Source organism: Aquarana catesbeiana, linkage group LG01 (genome assembly GCF_042186555.1).
Source record: "Aquarana catesbeiana isolate 2022-GZ linkage group LG01, ASM4218655v1, whole genome shotgun sequence".
In the NCBI taxonomy this organism is placed as follows: domain Eukaryota; kingdom Metazoa; phylum Chordata; class Amphibia; order Anura; family Ranidae; genus Aquarana; species Aquarana catesbeiana.
Window position 1 is genome coordinate 401505202 of NC_133324.1, and position 19155 is coordinate 401524356.

Consider the following 19155-nt stretch of genomic DNA (forward strand, 5'->3'; position numbering starts at 1 on the left):
GAAGGGGTGAGGGTCAGCCTGTCAGTGCTCAGACCATACACTGCATAAAATTGGTCTGCATGGCTGTCGTCCCAGAAGGAAGCCTCTTCTAAAGATGATGCACAAGTAAGCCTGCAAACCGTTTGCTGAAGACAAGCAGACTAACGACATGGATTACTGGAACCGTGTCCTGTGGTCTGATAAGACCAAGATAAACCTATTTGGTTCAGATGGTGTCAAGCATGTGTGGCAGCAACCAGGTGAAGAGTACAAAGACAAGTGTGTCTTGTCTACAGTCAAGCATGGTGGTGGGAGTGTCATGATCTGGGACTGCATGAGTGCTGCTGGCACTGGGGAGCTACAGTTCATTGAGGGAACCATGAATGCCAACATGTACTGTGACATATTGAAGCAGAGCACGATCCCCTCCCATCAGAGACTGGGCCATAGGGCAGTATTCCAAAATGATACAGACCCCAAACACACCTTTAAGATGACCACTGCCTTGCTAAAGAAGCTGAGGGCAAAGGTGATGGACTGGCCAAGCATGTCTCCAGACCTAAACCCTATTAAGCATCTGTGTGGGGCATCCTCAAACGGAAGGTGGAGGAGCCCAAGGTCTCTAACATCCACCAGCTCCATGATGGCAACATGGAGGAGTGGAAGAGGACTCCAGTGGCAACCTGTGAAGCTCTGGTGAACTCCATTCCCAAGAGGGTTAAGGCAGTGCTTGAAAATAGTGGTGGCCACACAAAACATTGACACTTTGTTCCCAATTTGGACATTTTCACTTTAGGGTGTACTCACTTCTGTTGCCAGGAGTTTAGACATTAATGGCTGTGTGTTGAGTTATTTTGAGGTGACAGCAAATTTACACTGTTATACAAGCTGTACACTCCCTACTTTACATTGTAGCAAAGTGTACTTTCTTCAGTGTTGTCACATGAAAAGGTATAATAAAATATTTTCAAAATGTGAGGGGTGTACTCACTTTTGTGAGATACTGTATCTACTCAAGCCAAAACCTGACAGTAATCTGATTTTTATGACCAACTACTATTGTAATATTGTCCCATGTAATGTAATGTCTGATTAAAATAAAAAAAAAAATCATATTTTAACAAACGCAACACACCATGTCAACCCAGCACTCTGAAGTATGCTAACATTATCTACTTCAGATGACCTTGGCAATAAAAATGTGAGTGGGAAGTGTTCATTGTTTTCACAAGAATGTATTTGGGATATTCCTAAGCTCAGAACTGTAGAAACGTTAGTATTTGCATACTGAGGGTATCTTTTGATTGCTTTTCAGGCAAGCCACTAATGCACCATTGAAATATATATATGGACTTTGTTTTACCTGCCCAAGGATTTGTAATTCTGTTTAGCCAATCAGCCCAAGACACCTCTGAAAAGACAGATTCATGCTAGATCCTTGATCTCCACTGCAACAAGTAGCACAGCTTGGCCAGGAACGCTGAGTGAAAATACCCCCCCCCCCCCTCCAGCTTTCTAGTTGGACAACCAGGGAGCAGCAAGACTCATTAACTGAATGAATATTACCAAGCAAATTAGCAGGTCTCCAAATTAAATTTTCTTCCATTCTCTTTCATACCTCTTATATCTGTAGTGACATCAACTGTCAGTTCAGGCTTCCTCCCTGGGTAGTGAATACACCTACAGTGTCTAAACCCAGCAATAGAAAGCATACCCAGAATTTTTTTAGATGTGCATGCCCCTATCTCTAAACACTCCAGGGTCCACTAGTCTGCCATGCTATAATCAGTAACCACCTTTCCCTGCATTAATATAGCCAAACTAAGTGTACATTATACTAAAATATTATATTGCATACAAGCGCATCTCTTTAAAACAACCTTTTGCTTATTCAAGACTGCAGATTGAATTGAGCATTAAAATAGTTTTTGCTTTTAATTGCAAAGATTTATTTTATAAATCAAACTTTTTTTCTACGGACACGCTGAAGAATAATAAATTAGATGTTTGAGCATATACATTTATTGCATAGGGAGTAGCCTGAAGGATTTGTTCCACTGGGTATACTCTGCATGTTGTATGTATTGGGAAAAAAAAATAATTTTAATTAATTTTAATTTGTGTTTCCTTCATTTAGCTTATAGATGAAAGCAGTCAGATGAGTGACCTACCTGTAAAGGTTATTCACACAGAGACAGGGAAAGTGCTTCATGCTCCTGATGCACCTAAAGCCAGTCAGCTTGAGACATGGTTGGAGATGAACCCAGGGTGAGTAGATGAATGCCCATTCTTTTCTAATGATCATTTCCTCCTTTCTTACTTTGAAAATCTTTATCTCTCCTCTTCCCTTCCATCATACGTTTTTTTTCTAAGGCATATTATTTTACTATTTTATTGGTAAATTAGAAAGCAGCAGGTTCACTTCGCTGTTCAGCAGGGAATCTGTCTGCTGATTCCTGCTAAGCAGGCGGATGGCTTGTCAGTGTCTGCTATGCTTATGCAGAGCGGACAAAGACACCGCTCGCTGTCCTCTATGAGCAGCTGGATGTAAATGGACTGCCTGTTCGTTTTTACACCCAACAACAATCTGATCCACCAGGCGGAAGGAAATAGAGCCCCCCTCCGTATTTTTTTGGCAGATCGGATTGGATGTCGGCTGGTGGTAACGCATGTCTGTTGACACCTACCACTCCATAGAGGGCATTGGATGTTGCTGTCGGGTCTAGTTTACAAAAAACTGACAGACGGACCTGATTGGTCTGCCTGTGTAAAAGGGGCCTTAATCTATTTATTTTTCACCTTCAGTCTTATTGGCATAATAAAAACTTAGTAGTTTTTGTTTTTTTTCTCCCTCTCTCTATGTGATACAGTTATGAAGTTGCTCCTAGATCTGATAGTGAAGGAAGCAGCTCAGAATATGAAGAAGAGGTAAGTTTGTCATGTATATTAACCTCTCGTCTTCTAGGCCCTGTAACAAGGAAACCAGTGGGTGTCAGTATTGCAAGACATTTCTTATTGTGTAAGTTCAGACTTCGCTCTGCAGTGTTAAAGCTTCCCTTTCAACAATGTCAGCCTATGTTGGGTCTAATTTTATTCTCTACATATATTTTATGAGTACACATCCAATAGACATGCAATCATTAGGGAAGGATTAACTAAATGTATGCCTTTCTGGTGACCTTGACTATAAATATTCGTAAGGCTCCGTTCTGACTATTGCGACTTTGGACACACACAAAGTTGCATGACAAGTCTCAGCCCATTGATTTTATGGCACCCATTCCAATCTATGCTACTTAGAAAAGGTTCCTGTACCACCTTATAGTAGTGATTATCTGCTTTTTTTTTTGTACTATAAAGGGCTAATTTTAGTTTTTTTTAACTCCATTATGTTACTAAATGTCTTAGACCTGGTTCACATCTATGTGTTTTTTTTGGTGCTTTTTGCAGAAACGCACTACAGTTCATTTACATGGTTTCCTATGGGACATGTTCACATCTATGCTTTTTTTTCAGCTGCTGCATATTTTGAAAAGTTCAGGGACTTTTTTTTTTTTTTTAAACGCAAAACGGTGCTTTTTTTGGTTCAATATACTTCCATGGAGAAGCTGCAGAAAAGCATGTAATGTGTTTTTGCAGCAATTTGTGTTTTTTAATCTGCCCAACAACAAATTGGCCAAAAAACAATTGCAAAAATGCAAATTGCAGCCAAATCACGTGCGCAAAAATCAAAACGCACAGCAAAAAGCACTGCAGAAACAGATCAAAAGGCTCGGTGTGACTTGAGCCTTATGCTGGCCACACAGATAAATTTTCAGAAAATAATATTCAGATGAAAAATCTTTGTACATTCGCTGAATGAAAGAATGTTGTTTGGAATTTTCACTTGTTTTTAACATTCTGTTTTTAAAATTAATGTAATTTCTGAATGAAAACCACATACACTGTCTGAAAATTCCTTTGGCCAAAAAGTTTTCTATTTCCAAATTTTCCCGTCACTGTGGTTGAAAATGAACGTTGATTTGACCCCACTAAAGATTAGAAAATCGAACGAACGTTCTTAAAATGACTTTTTTTTTAAGGAAGACATTGTTTTTTAAATAAAAAAAAATTGATAATTGAGTCTGATGATATTTACCAGATTCACCATTTAATAGTATATACAGTATATCTCCTCTAATAGTATATACAGTATATCTCTTCTGTCTGTTATTCTCAGAGTGGATTAGATATTTTGCTCCTTAACCATATAGTTGGTTATTTATATTTACCACTGCATAGAAATATTTAAGAATAAATTGCCTTTTTTAAAAACTTTACACAATAACTAAATTATACACTGCACTTTTTAAGGTTATTAACTGATTAATCGAAAAAACAATCAGCCAACTATTCGATTATGAAAATAATCGTTAGTTGCAGCCCCACATTAATCCCTCTTAATGTATTTCACCAAGTTCATGAAGCATTTTTGTCACTTTTTATTCTGATAGCGACTCAGTTCAGGTAGTTCTAAAATGTGCAACTTTTACATTGTGGTGTGGTGAATGCGCCAAATTCAAAATTAAAATAGACAGTTTTTTATTAAAGTGGAACTAATTAAAACCAACTCTCTTGGCGTACAGAGAGAAACTGACGCATACAGATTATGCAAATGTGTCTCGTGTGGATTCTAAGGCCTCATGCACACCGGAAGTTAAAATAACGTAATAAAAATTAAGAACGGCAGTAGCTTTGCAGTGAGATTTTTGCAATTGCGTTTTTTAGCGTTTATTAGCGTTTGTGTTTTCCTGCGTTTATCGTTTTTTAGTGTGTATATGTGTGTGTGTATATATATATATGTATGTGTGTGTGTGTGTGTGTGTATATATATATATATATATATATATATAATTTTTTTTTTTTTTTTTTAAAGAAAAAAAAATAATTTTTATTCAATGGATCAAAACGTTAACCGCTGGTGTACCTCGTTTTTAAGCGCTTTTTGACGTTAGAGTGTTTTTACAGCTGAAAAACTCCCCTCAGAACCCGCTAGTTTTGGGGTTTTTTTTTACAGCTAAAAAACGCCCCAGCCAAAAAAAACAGTTGATAACAGCCTATGTGTACATGGACACATAGGATAACATTATGGGGAGTTTATTGACTGTAGAAAAAAAAACGTCTGAAGCCAAAAACAGCAGCTGTAAAAACGTCCAGTGTGCATGAGGCCTGAAAGTGGTGCAGCATGCATCAAATTCAGCTACAAGTTCTAGACAGGAATTTGGCACATTCTGCACCACTTTAAGGAATGCATGAGAGTTATGTTTGCAGAATCTGTCTGCACCCGCCTTTGTAAATTTCAAGGACTGTGTTATCCCACAATGTCTAATTGGCCCTCCTAGTTCTTTTCTTGTACTGCAGAATAATTAGTGTCTGTGTTGTAGAAGCGAGGAGAGTGGAAGTAATTTAGCAGTTTAGCAAAAGAAAACTGGGCAGATCTGATACTATTCGGTCTGTGTGTTGCCAGTCTTCAACAATACTTAGAAGTTCGTTTCTGGCAGATCAACAGGTATTTATCTCTTTTTGCAGGACCTTTAAATGCATTCACAAAATCCATGGATTAAATGGATTCAACTAAAATGTACATATATTGTAGCGATGTACTGCACATTTTTCCTCAAAAAGAGATTTTTGCTTCCAATGTGCATCTGTCGCCGTACCGTTTGCAGTTCTCCTTGTGGGGCTGTGCAAGTCCTGTTGCTTCGGAGTGTGATTGTCCCAGTTCCCGTGTCGGGAACAGTTTCAGGGGTTTTATTCAAACCTGTGCACAGTCCGAAAGATGGAGAGCATGGCACGTCCAATTCTGGACCTCAAGGCCCTGACCTACTTTGTGTGGGTACAGAAGTTCAGGATGGAGTCCGTCCCCACAGCGGTGGCACCCCTTCATGATGGGGACTTTCTGGCTTCTATCGTCATCACGGAAGCTTAGTTATGCATTCCGCTATGTGCCCGACCCCAGCACTTCCTATGTTTTGCTGTGGGTGCTGAGCAGTATCAGCTTGGGGTGTTGCCCTTTGGTCTTGCCACCACTCCTCTGGTGTTCACGAGGTGTTGGCCCTGGATCCAGCATGGTTACGTCAGCGATCTTCTTCTGCGAGTCCTTGACTACCCGAGGGGCAACATAGCTCCTAGACCTTGACAGATTTCTGTTGGCTTCTATACTGAAGTCTGAAGTCTGCTTTTACCCCTTCCAGAACATTGGATTATCTGAGCATAACCCGGGCTTCAGCTCTGGCTAGAGTGTTTCTTCCTCTGGACATACTTCAGAAGTTGCATGCTGCGTTTTCATTTACTGTTGTGTGGCAGGTGGGCCTCCCTGTGGACCTGCATGTGGGTGTTGGACCTGATGGTATCTACCTTCTGAGACGATTCCATTTGCACAGTTCCATACAAGCTCCCTTCAGGGAGATCCTGGCATAATGGGACAAGTGCCAGAGGTCTCTGAACAATTGGATTCGACTGAGCCAGGAAACCAGAGGTTGCCTGGTCTGGTTCTCTCTGGTTCTTCAGCGGGGTAAATCCTTTCTCCCCTTGTATTGAACAGGGTGACCCCCAAAGCCTGTCTGTCCGGGTGGGGAGGTGTCCTGGGACTGGGCTTTGCTCAGGGTCGATGGACGCTGGTGGAATCCAGACTACCGAGCAATATCCTGGAACTTCGGGCGATCAGACTGTCTGGATCATGGACGGATTGACTTTGGGGGCTTCCGGTACAGATCCAGTCGGACAATGCAACAAGGGTGTCTTATGTCAGTAACCAGAGTGAGCCAAATAGGGTGTTGGCAGCCCTGGCACTTGCTAGTATCCTCTGGTGGGCAGAACATCTCATTCCGGCCCTCTCCGAAGTACGCATTCCAGGAGTGGAATACTGGCGGATGCCTCAGTGGGCTAGGGTTGGACCACGGGGTAGGCCCTTCACTGGGCCGGCCGTGTTTCATGGGATATGTCTCCCATGGGGCACTCCTAAGGTAGATCTGTTTGCGTCCTGGCTCAACAGAATGGTACCAAGGTTTCTCGAAAGGTCACAGAATCCTCTGGTGGGCACCTCAATCGCTCTCGTGGACCATGGGGCCGGTAACGTTTGCTCTACGCCTTTCCTCCTCTCCAGCTTCTGCTGTGGCTTTTGCACTGGATCATGGCTGCGGAGATTCCAGTCATTCTATTGGCTCTGGATGGGTCCAGACGGTCTGGGTACACCGACCGGGTGCGCCTGGTTGCCGACGTTTCTTGGCAACTGCCTTTTAGAAAGGATTTACTGTCCCAAGGGCTGTCCTTCCATCCTGCTTTAGAGTCGCTGGTTTTAATGGCCTGGCTGTGATGAACCAGGTGCTGCAGTTCCGACACTGCAGATGGCTAGGGAGTCTACCTCCTAGAAGGATCTACCTCCGGATGTGGGAAGTGCATATATCCTGGTGTGAGTCACCGGCATTCATCCTCGTTCTTTCTGCTCTGATTCAGACCTCCCTTCCCGAGGGGTTGAGCAGGAATGGGCCTCGAGTACCATCAAGGGCCAGGTATCAGCCTGGGTGGTCTTCTTCAGCATCCCCTGGTGTCACACTCCCTGGTACGTACCTTTTTTATTCAAGGGGTTCGACGTCTGTTTCCACCGGTGCAGTCTTTTCTACCGCCGTGGGATCTGAACTTGATGATTTTGGTTCTACAGAAGCCTCTCTTTCAAAGTATTCAGGAGATTCCCCCTGCTTACTCTGTCTCGGAAGGTGGCCATCGCCTCTGCTCGCAAGGTGTCGGAAATGGTGGTGTTCTCTTGTCATACACCTTACCCAGTGTTACACATGGTTAAGGTGGTTCTTTGTCCTTGTCCATCGTTCATCTGATTTCCCTTTGAATAAGGACATTGTGTTGTCTTCTTTGTGTCCCTGGTCAACAGATCCTAAGTAATTTGCCTTATCTGCCCTGGATGTAGTTTGGGGGATTCGCGTGTATTTGGCAGGCACTAAGTCTTTTTGGAGGTCAGACTTGCTGTGATCACCAACGGGCCAAGAAAGAGGCTGTCTGCTTCTTCTGCGACCATTTCTGAATGAATCAGACAGATGATGACTCTGGCCTATTCTGTCAAGGATTGGGTTCCTCCTTTCCCTATTACGGCACATTCTTCTCAGGCGCTTAGTGCTTCTTGACCCTTCTGTCATCAGGCGTCCGTTGCGCAAATTTGCAAGGCGGCCACTTGGTCATCCGTGTACACTTTCACAACGTTCTACGAAATGGACATGTTGGCATCTGCGGGTGCCTCTTTGGGCCGCAAGGTTTTGCAGGCTGCTTTTTAGATGGCCTTTTCCCTCTTGAAGGGGTATTGTTCAGGTTGGGCACCAGTTTGTTCTGTGTTGAGCTCCTGTTACCTGGTTGGCTCTTGTGTTAACCTTGGGATTTTTCGTTGTCCCACCCCTCATGTTTGGCACTGCTTTAGGACGTCCCTATGGTTCTGAATAATGGAGCGATGTGTCTGTCAATGAACTAAAGAGAAAATGGGATTTTTGACTTGCCGTAAAATCCATTTCTCTGAGTTCGTTGACAGACACAGCACCCACCCCTCTAAGGAGTTTTAATACTTTTGACACTGCTTGTTACTAAACTGAAGGCTTAAAGCAGAGAGGGGGCATGTCAGCATCTAGGCAAGGAAGAGAATACATACAGATATTGTTCAAAATTTGGGTGGAACTCTGCTTTAAGGTCATGAAGTGGCCTAGCCAGTCTGCAGAACTTATTCCTATAGAAAATTTATAAAGGGAGTTGAAACATCGAGTTGCCAAGCAACAGCCAAGAAACCTTAAGGATTTGGAGAAGATCGGTAAAAAAAAAAACAAAAAAAAAAAAAACGATAGATAGGTGGACCCCCGCTTTAATGTGCTTCTTCTTGAGCCACTACTTTGTTGCCTTGGCAGTATGTTTTGGGTTTTTGTCATGCTGAAAGACTCATCTTCAGTGTTATGGCTGGCGGAGGAAGGTTCTCATCCAAGATTTTACAATACATGGCACCGTCCATTGTCCCCTCAATGCTGCAAAGTCAGCCTGTACGTTTAGCAGGAGAACGACTCCAAGGATTGGGAGAAAGTGCTGTGGTCAGATGAGTCCAAAATTGAGCTCTTTGGCATTAACTTGACCCCAAGAACATCATCCCTACAGTCAAGCACGGAGGTGGAAACCTGATGCTTTAGGGCTGTTTTTCTGCAAATATTACAGGCTCAGTTTGCCGCATTGAGGGGACAATGGCCAGGGCCATGTATTGTAAAATCTTGGATGAGAACCTTCCTCCCCCAGCCAGAACACTGAAGATGGGTCATGGATGGGTCTTTCAGCATGACAAAAACCCAAAACATACTGCCAAGGCAACAAAGGAGTGGCTCAAGAAGAAGCACGTTAATGTCATGGAATGGCCTAGCCAGTCTCCATAACTTAATCCTTTAGGAAATTTATGAAGGGAGCTAAAACGTCGAGTTGCCAAGCAACAGCCAAGAAACCTTAAGGATTTAGAGAAGATCGGTCAAAAAAGAGTGGACCAAAATCCCACAATGAGATGTGTGCAAACCTGGTCGCCAGCTACAAGAAACGTCTTACCTCTGTGCTTGCCGGCAAGGGTTTCTCCACCAAGTACTAAGTCATATTTTGCTTTGGGATTAAATACTTATTTTATTCACTGAACTGCAATTTAAGTTATAACATTTGTTTTATGTGTTTTTTCTGGATTTTTGGTTGATGTTCTCTCTCTATCATTTAAAATACACCTATGATAAAAATTAGACCCTTCATTTTTTTGTAAGCGGGCAAACTTACAAAATCTGCAGGGGATCAAATAATAATTTCCCCCACTGTATGGATATAGGGGCCCTCGGCCACCAGATGCTTTTTAAATACGGTGCTGGAAATGCAAATGGAACACAGATTTCCTGCTATGTTCTGATGTGAACAAGACCTTAAACTAAACCTGAAGGCTTCCATCGCTGAACACAGTCATACTATCCTTGTTTTCTGGCTCTCATGCCGATCCATTTGTTAGTGTTTTGCATCACTTTTGCAAAACAAGGTTGCAGGTGAGGACTACTGACTTTACTTTAAGTTTTTCCTGAGTTACATAGTTATTTTGGTTCAGTGATTCAAAGTATAAAAGGCAGTGTGTTAGTATAACATCCTGGCAACTGGGATTTTTCAATAGGAAGTCAGCAATGGCAACCCCATATTTCTCCCATGATAGATGTACAGTCATGGCCAAAAATTCGGCACCCCTGCATTTCTGTCAGATGATGCACCTCTTCGCCCAGAAAATTGTTGCAATTACAAATGTTTAGGCATTCTCATGTTTATTTCTTTTTGTTTGTATTGGTATGACAAAAAAAAGTGGAGAAAAAAATAGCCAAATCTTACACATTCCACGCAAAACTCTAAAAATGGACTAGACAAAATTATTGGCACCCTCAATTTAATAATTGGTAGCACACCCCTTGGAAAAAATAACTGAAATCAATCGCTTGCTTGAGATTTACATCTCTCTACTGGAATTTTGGACCACTCTTTCGCCAACTGCTCCAGGTCTCTCAGATTGGAGGGGTTCCCTTTTCCCAACTACTGTTTTGAAATCTCTCCACAGGTGCTCTATGGGATTTAGATCTGGATAGTTCAGTATTCTCCAGCACTTTATCTTAAACCATTTCGGGGTGCTAATTGATGTGTGCTTTGGGTCTTTGTCCTGCTGTAAGACCCATGACCTCTGACAGAGACCCAACTTTCTGACACTGGGCCCTACATTGCACCCCAGAATTCTTTGGAATGTCTGCAGATTTCATAATGCCATGCACATAGTCAAGACATCTAGTGCCTGAAGCAGCAAAGCAGCCCCAAAACCTCAGTGAACCTCTACCATATTTTACTGTAGGGACTGTATTTATTTATATTTTTTAAAGGCTTCATTCCTTTTTCTGAAAACAGTGGAATGTGGAATGATGAGCTTTACCAAAATGTTGTAATTTTGATTTGTCTGTCTACCTCATATTTTTTCCAAAAGGATTTTGGCTTCCTCAGGTACATTTTTTTTGGCAAACTCCAATCTGGCTTTTTTATGTCTCTGTGTCAGCTGTGCGGTCGTCCTGGGTCTCCTACCATAGCGTCCCTTTTCATTCAGATGGCGACGTATAGTGCGAGCTGACACAGTTGTACCCTGTGCCTGAAGGTCAGCTTGAATTTGTGTAGAAGTTGATCGAGGCTCTTCACCATTCGAATAATCCTTTGTTGCAATCTTTGATCAATTTTTCTCTTTCGTCCATGTCCAGTGAGATTAGCTACAGTGCCATGGGCTGTAAACTTCTTGATAATGTTGCGCACAGTGGACACAGGAACATTAAGATTTCTGGAGATGAACTTGTAACCTTGAGATTGTCCATGCAGACACACAACAGAAAGTTTGAGTCACATTTTCACCATTTTATCTGGTTGCTGGTGTGATTTCTATATTGTCAGCACCTGTTAATTGATACAGGTGAGTTTAATTACAAATTACAGGAGCATCACAAACTTGGAATGCAATTATTTCTTACAATTTTGAGAAGGTACCGATTGATTTCAGTTATTTTTCCAAGGGGTGTGCTACCAATTATTAAATTGAGGGTGCCAATAATTTTGTCTAGTCCATTTTTAGAGTTTTGCGTGGAATGTGTCAGATTTGGATTTTTGTTTCACTTTTTTTGTCATACCAATACAAACAAAAGAAATACACATGAGAATGCCTAAACATTTGTAAGTGCAACAATTTGCTCGGCAAAGTGGTGCATTATCTGACAAATGCAGGGGTGACAATATTTTTGGCCATGAATGTAATTTTAAAAAAATATTTGCAGTGAATACAGGGTGTTCTCTTTCGCTATCTAATAAAATGTGTGCTGTTAATCTTTTTCTGATACCTCCCCACCTCTACCCCACAATCGGTGTAAAAGCATCACCATGTTACGTTGTTGCCACAGTCTTTTGGGCAATGAGATCATCCAGTTGGCAGAAAGGAACATGCAATCTGCTCATGAGTGGACTGAGCAACACTGTTGGGCACTGAGAAGATGCCAAAACTTTAGACGTTATGCATGCTGACTTGTGTTTTTGTTTTATTCATTGCAGACACATTGTTTTTAATCTATTCATTTGCACATGACTTGTGTCATTATTATGAAATGCTGTATCTTCTAACAGCTGCTGTGTGCTTTTTGAAACCACATGCCCTGTTAACCAGTTTTCATGTCAGATACACAAGTGCAGCTGCAGCTAATCAGAACATATAGAAACTGTGTATGGGGATGACTAATCATACATCATTGAACGCAATAAGTGTGCAAGTGATGCTGTGCTTGTATATGGCCTAAGTATGTCTCTATTATTAGCATTTTTTGTTAACTCATAGGATGAAGATGAAGAGTCTAGCAGATTGGAATTGGATGAAAAGAGGAGTGCTGAACTGATCCAGAGCCTTGCAGAACACAGCGCTAAGCACATCATTGAGTATGTCCCGGATTATCCTTTGGGAGTCCTTTTTCATGCTGTCTATGCCAGCTGTTCCTTCCTGCAGTGTACTAACTAAAATCTAAAAATTATTGCAAAATAAGCTTGCTCCAGATAGATTAATTCTTACAGTCCAAATTTTCATGCTCTCTTTAAGCCCAGGTTCACACTGAGCTGCGGGAATGAAGCCGTTTGAGTTCAGCTGAACTCGCACGATTTCATTCCCGCATGTCAGTCCCGATTTTGGCCTCGATTTCAGAGACATCTGTGCAGGTTTCTGCACAGATGTCAATGTAAATCGCAGCCTGAAATCGCAAAAAGTAGTACAGAAGCTAGGACGGTGCCATTAACGGCAATTGCCGCCAATTTGATATGTCAAATCGCATGTCAAAACACGCCAGTGTGAACCAGGGCTCATGCTGGACTTTTCGACCAGACTGGTCCAACGGGACGAATCCGTTGGACAATCCGAACGTGTGTGGGCTTCATCGGACCTACAGCGGACTTTTTCGGGCGAAAATCTGACCGACTTTAGATTTGAAATCTCAAATATTTCCGACGGACTCGAGTTTGGTCAAAAAATCAGCTCGTCTGTATGCTAGTCCGATGGACGAAAACCGACGCTAGGGCAGCTATTGGCTACTGGCTATCAACTTCCTTATTTAAGTCCGGTCGTATGTCATCACGTATGAATCAGTCGGACTTTGGTGTGATTGTGTGCAGGCAAGTCCGTTCATTCGGAAATCCGTCGGAAGTCCGTCGAAAGTCCGCCCGTGTGTACACGGCATAACAAATATTTGACTATTAAAACTGTTTAATAATTTTATTTTGTTTATATAGTGATAATAGTGTGTAGTGGCTTTCTGAAATAAATTAAAGCTGAAATCCAGGCAGTTATAAAAGAGACACGTTAATGAAGCTCTGTATTCGTTTTTAAAGCATTCAGTTTATTTTTAAATCAGCTAGTGTAAATAGTTAAGCCCGTACACACTTGCCGAATGTTAGGCAGCATCGGCTGGTTCAAGTAGTACTGGCCAACATTCAGCCGTGTGTACTGCAGCTGATCTTACCGGCTTCTGTCAAAGGGAAGAGATCGCTGACCGGAATATTTTGGTGGGGGTCACCCTGTCGGAACACAATAGAACAGCAGGGGAGATCGCTGTACTAACATTGGATTGTTAGTACAGTAGCTCCGACTTTAGCTGTCAGGTTTTTGTTTTCGTTCAGTCCACTTAGTTGAACGGAAAAAAACTACTAAGTGTGTACCAGGCTTTTGAAGAGTGAACAGAGAAATTACCTCATTTTACTACATAGCTCTTCTTTCATTGTCCAGTGAGCAAGCTGCGGGTAAAGAGCGGACACCATTATATTCATACTATAGTCTATAACTGAACGGTATGTCATCCTCCTGGATGTGCTGTCTGGCAGGGACTTGTACATTTTAGAATTGGATGAACAGAAATTAAAATAATTTGGCAGGTAAAAGTGCCCAGTTGTATGCTGTTTATCTGATATTTAGCTGTTTAGGGTGAAGTTCAGCTTCAAATTAAGGTTTTTTTAAAAACATGGAGACCTTTCACTGTTTCCAAACCAGTCCTCCTGAGCATGCCTATGCTAACTGCATAAGATTGAGGGAGGGGAGAGAGAATCAGCTCTACTGACTAACTGCAAGCTTGTACGGTTTATTATGTACTGTACGTGTACACTGTTGAAAATCAATATGATGTGAAGGTGGGCACGGACAAATATGTTTGTCCTTGAGGATCGGGTCACATTGGTGCAATACGGGAACCCTGTGAATCCACTGTGGGTCCCCGCATCTCACCTGTCTCGCAGGCAGTTCACACTGCTCCATGTGAATCCCCGGGAGTGTAAATACATAGTTAAAAACACCCCCCAGATCGGTTCGCATAGCGCAGTGCGAACTGTCAATTCGGACAGAAATCGGACCACATGGGTGTGAACTGGTTCTAGTGCGGACCAAAAAAAGGTTCCTGCACGGGTTTGGTCTGAATGCGATGGGTATTCAGCCATACAATCTGTATGGCTGAATTTGCATCTCACAGACATCGCGTGTGATTTGTACAGCAGTACGGTGCGAATCACATGCGATGTCTGACAACGAAGCAGTGGGAAACGGCCCTGAATTCCACCCACTGAAAAGTAAGGGAAGGTAAATTTACTGAACTCTGTGTTGGATATGAATTCTTTAATCTAATTCCTACTACTAAAGTGAAATGGTAATGATTTGTTCTGTTTATGCCCTAGGACTGCAAAGCAGGATGTGGACGATGAATATAGCATGCAGACAGATGAACAACAGTCTCAATCTTACTATGGAGTGGCTCATGCTGTTATAGAGAGGGTGGAAAAACAATCCTCCCTTCTTATCAATGGTTCTCTTAAGCATTACCAGGTACTTAAATTTTAATTTTCCATACCTCCTTGTTTTTGCTGTTTAAAAGACTAAACATGTTTTTGTATTATATTTGTTGATAGGAACTACATTTTGTCCATATTTCACCATTTTTCAGATTTGTTTAATTTTTTTTATGTAGTTGTACAGTGTATGGATTGCACTTTAGTGCTCCTTGTTTCCCACTACAAGATGATAGCTACAGGCCTGGCAGTCTGCTACTCAGCTCTAGTCTTAAATGACTGCCAGCAGTAAAGGATTTATTTTTTTCATTCCTTAGTAGTATGAAGCCAGAAATCTAATTGGCATTAACTCCACTTCTATTTAATTTTTTTTTCCGGTCTCTTTGGAAAGTCACAGGTGTAAAAATAAAGTAGTTAAAAAAAAACAGTTTCTGCCTGTAAAGCAGAACAGGGTTCTGATTCAAGAGAGACTGCAGTAGAAGTAAAATTAAAATACTTTCTAGGTGGTTTATGATGCTGATTTCATTATTTACATTCAGGTACCCATTAGAGGGAGCCTACAAAGCCATTGATGAAACATGATTATGGAAAAGTTAATGGCTTGGCTGAGTGGATAGCACTCTTGCTTTGCAGCGCCAAAGTCATGGATTTTATTCCCGCAAAGATGTCACATGCATAGTTTGTATGCTCTGCTGTATTTGCACCAGTTACTGTTTATTTCCATAGCTGCCAACTTCATACTTGCTGGTACCAGTATTCAGCCAGTGAAGTCAGAAAGTTTGATTTACATCCTTGTTCAAGGACTGTAACAAAGTAGCAGGCATGAAGATGACAGCCCTGTAGAGAGAGAAAAATATCACCGCTCTGAAGGAGGTCTGTGAGGAACAAACATTTTCTCCATGCTGAAAGTAACAGGTGCACGCAATGCTGGTGATTGAGAGGTAAACGAGAAATCCTGGACAGCCGCACTCAAAAGTAATCTTCGATCTTTATTAAAGTATAATCATAAAAATACATGCCACAGCATCACAAAGCAGGAAAGCTGACGCGTTTCACACTGTAGTCAGTGCTTAAGCATAAGCACTGACTACAGTGTGAAACGTGTCAGATTCCTGCTTTGTGATGCTGTGGCATGTATTTTTATGATTATACTTTAATAAAGATCGAAGATTACTTTTGAGTGCGGCTGTCCAGGATTTCTCGTTTACCTCTCGATGACAGCCCTGTGGCTTGTATATTTGAATTTAAAGACAAGTCAGCAGTAGGTGCCATTAGTGTTGCGCCAGGCTCAGTTTTAGTGTGTGCCTTAGACTGCAAGCTTCAGGCAGGCACTTATGTGGATGGTTGAGCTTACTGTGTAGGCTTCTGTAAAGTTGTCACTGGTATATAATCAATAACATGAAATAAATGGAAAATCGTGTTAAAAATAACTTTCAATTAAACCTTAAAGTATAACTAAAGGTAAAACTTTTTTTTTTTTTTAAGTTTTGGATGGAGTGGGAAGGGATTAAAATACCTGTCAGTTTTTTTTTTTTTTTTTTTTATTGCGGTCTGTCACCCTCTCTATTTGTCCTGTTTACCATTATTATTGAAAGTGAAATCTTCCAATGGGGGCACTAGTTCTGGTGACATGGGGGTCCTCCAAGGAATTCCCCTAATATGCAGGGATTTCCTCTCACTTCCTGTTTGGCTATGGTACAGGAAGTGAAGGGAAATCTCTGAAATGAGAGACAGATGGCAAAAAAAAAATCTGACGGTTTATAACTCTCGCTTGCTTTATCCAAAATGAAAAAAAAAAAAAGTTTTGCATGTAGTTCTACTTTAACACAATTATCTTAATTATACAGTACAGGATACAGGCTGGATATTCATAGACCCCGGTTTATAGGCTTATACCTTCAGGTGATTGGACACTGGCAAAGTTTTTGAGGACATGCTCCTGGTTCTCCTCCTATAACCCTATCCTAATCCACCATGAGTCAAAATATTAATGGCAAAACATAAGCCTCAGTTTGGTACGATGTAGATCTAGTTTATAGTGTGTTTCCTTACTACAATAATTAAGGGGCCAAAATAAAATATATGTTCCACTGTGCTGTGTGAATTTAAAACCTAGCTGCATATTGAACTAGCAAAAAAAGTGGTTCAGAAGAAGGCTGTACAACTGTGGCCAATTTTTGAGGGAGAAAGAAAATCCCTCCTGACTTTAAAAAGATAGTCTAATAAAAACCCTAAACATAATGCTTACTATCCTTGTGCATACTGTTAGTTTTAGGATCCTACCCTGTATCACAAAAGGTAATATTGTATACTATCAAAACTCTAAATCGTAACTTTTCCTTGAGTGGACTTGAGTCCACGTTCAGCTGTAAGTCATTTCTGTCAGATGTGCTTTTACAGAGTTGTCCATTTTTTTGCTCTGCAATTTCAGGTTCAGGGTTTGGAATGGATGGTTTCTCTATATAACAACAATTTAAATGGAATTCTAGCTGATGAAATGGGGCTTGGAAAGACAATTCAGACTATTGCGCTCATAACATATCTGATGGAGCACAAGAGGCTTAATGGTCCCTATCTCATTATTGTTCCACTCTCGTAAGTAGAACATTTGTTTCCTTTGGTAGATTTCTCGTTGCTGCATAGTTTTAGTTTTGAAATGCCCTTAAGTCAGTTCTACTCCATAGTAAAAGTCTTTGGGAAGAGGGGGGTGGGGGAATGTTAAGTAGAATCTTTTTTTATTACATTTAAATGATAATTTTCTTGAAAGACATGTGTTTAGATTTCATGCTATGAAAAACAAAAATAAAACCATAATGAAAATAGCTGGCTTTTTATGTAGGTTTTATGAGGTTTTATATAATACGGTTTGCTGTTCTGATGCTAGCACACACAGATGTACAATTATGTAGGTATTCAATAAGTTTTTCACTGCAGAGTTGCTGTTTTGTTTAACACATTTTAGATAAATAGATAAATTGGATCTGCTTGATGTATAAAATATTATGTTTTAAAAGCCTAGTATTTACGGTCTATTTTGTAATAATATATGGGCATGGTGGTGGACATATATGCTTATTAAACACACAGGATTTACGTCTTGCCTTGCATTACTTCACCATGGTTGTGCAATACTAAGTCCACCAACTCTGAGAACTGTGCATTCCATGTGTAGCTGCTATTCCCATAGTAACCAAACAGGCTGTATATTAATATATACAGTATCTCACAAATGTGAGTACACCCCTCACATTTTTGTAAATATTTTTTTATATGTTTTATGTGACAACACTGAAGAAATGACACTTTGCTACAATGTAAAGTAGTGAGTGTACAGCTTGTATAACAGTGTAAATTTGCTGTCCCCTCAAAATAACTCAACACACAGCCATTAATGTCTAAACCGCTGGAAACAAAAGTGAGTATTTGTAGGAAAAAAAGGACATCAATTTTATTTGGATCCAACAATGCAAGACCACGCAAATGTCAGTTAAAGTAAAACTGCCGTATCGCAAAAAATAGCCTGGTCATTAAGGGGGTAAAACCTTCCAGGGCTGAAGTGGTTAAACCAGTATGCTCCCAAAACCAAAAATGCAATATGTAACCTATTGCAGCGTACTAGTCATTAGATGATGTGGCTGCATCAGTTTTCTTTTTTTTAGGCTTTTTCGCTCTGTTTTCACCTGGTGATCTGGCCAGTAACACACCACCTGTATATTAGAGTGCCCCATATGTGGATGAATGGGTACACGGGGTAGTGTCAGAAAGCAGCATTGTCAGTCTGGGGGAGAGGAGTGTTACATGTACTAGCAGATGTAAATACACTAAGAAATTGAAGCCAAATTCCAGCTGCAGTTGCAGCAAATGTTTTCCTTTTGGGATACAGGTTTTGCATAAATAAAAGCTCATTTTAAGCTTAAGTGTTAAATGGCTTGTCTCATCTCTGTAACTGATTCTGCTGGAGAGCTTGCGCTTTTGAAAAACCACAATCTTAAGCTGTGCGTACATGAATCTGAATTTTCCGCCTAATCAGTGCCACCAGCTAGAGCCAGCAGCGCCGATCAATGTATTCTGGCGGTGAGGAAATCTCCCTGCTATCAGAATTCAAAGGCGCAGTGGGGGAGGATAAGCTGCAATATAATGTTTGCTTTTGGGTTTAATACTGCTTTAAAGCCGAAATGTCGATTTTAAAGCTGGGCTTCATGTACATATTGTCCAGAAGAACTGAATATATGACCCTGTGGGTATTCTAGCTCATTACTTTTTCCCTCT

General features: G+C 41.1%; 1 protein-coding gene across 3 annotated transcripts in view; it reads left to right on the forward strand.

Moving 5' to 3' along the window:
- Positions 1–19155, forward strand: part of SMARCA2 (SWI/SNF related BAF chromatin remodeling complex subunit ATPase 2) — a 273379-nt gene that overhangs the window by 91927 nt on the left and 162297 nt on the right. For all 3 annotated transcript variants that reach the window (XM_073634901.1, XM_073634899.1, XM_073634906.1), the window contains exons 12-16: positions 2117–2247; positions 2850–2907; positions 12410–12507; positions 14776–14923; positions 17318–17481. In XM_073634901.1, coding sequence (XP_073491002.1) covers positions 2117–2247; positions 2850–2907; positions 12410–12507; positions 14776–14923; positions 17318–17481 — 599 coding nt within the window. The remainder of the gene's footprint in view (positions 1–2116; positions 2248–2849; positions 2908–12409; positions 12508–14775; positions 14924–17317; positions 17482–19155) is intronic.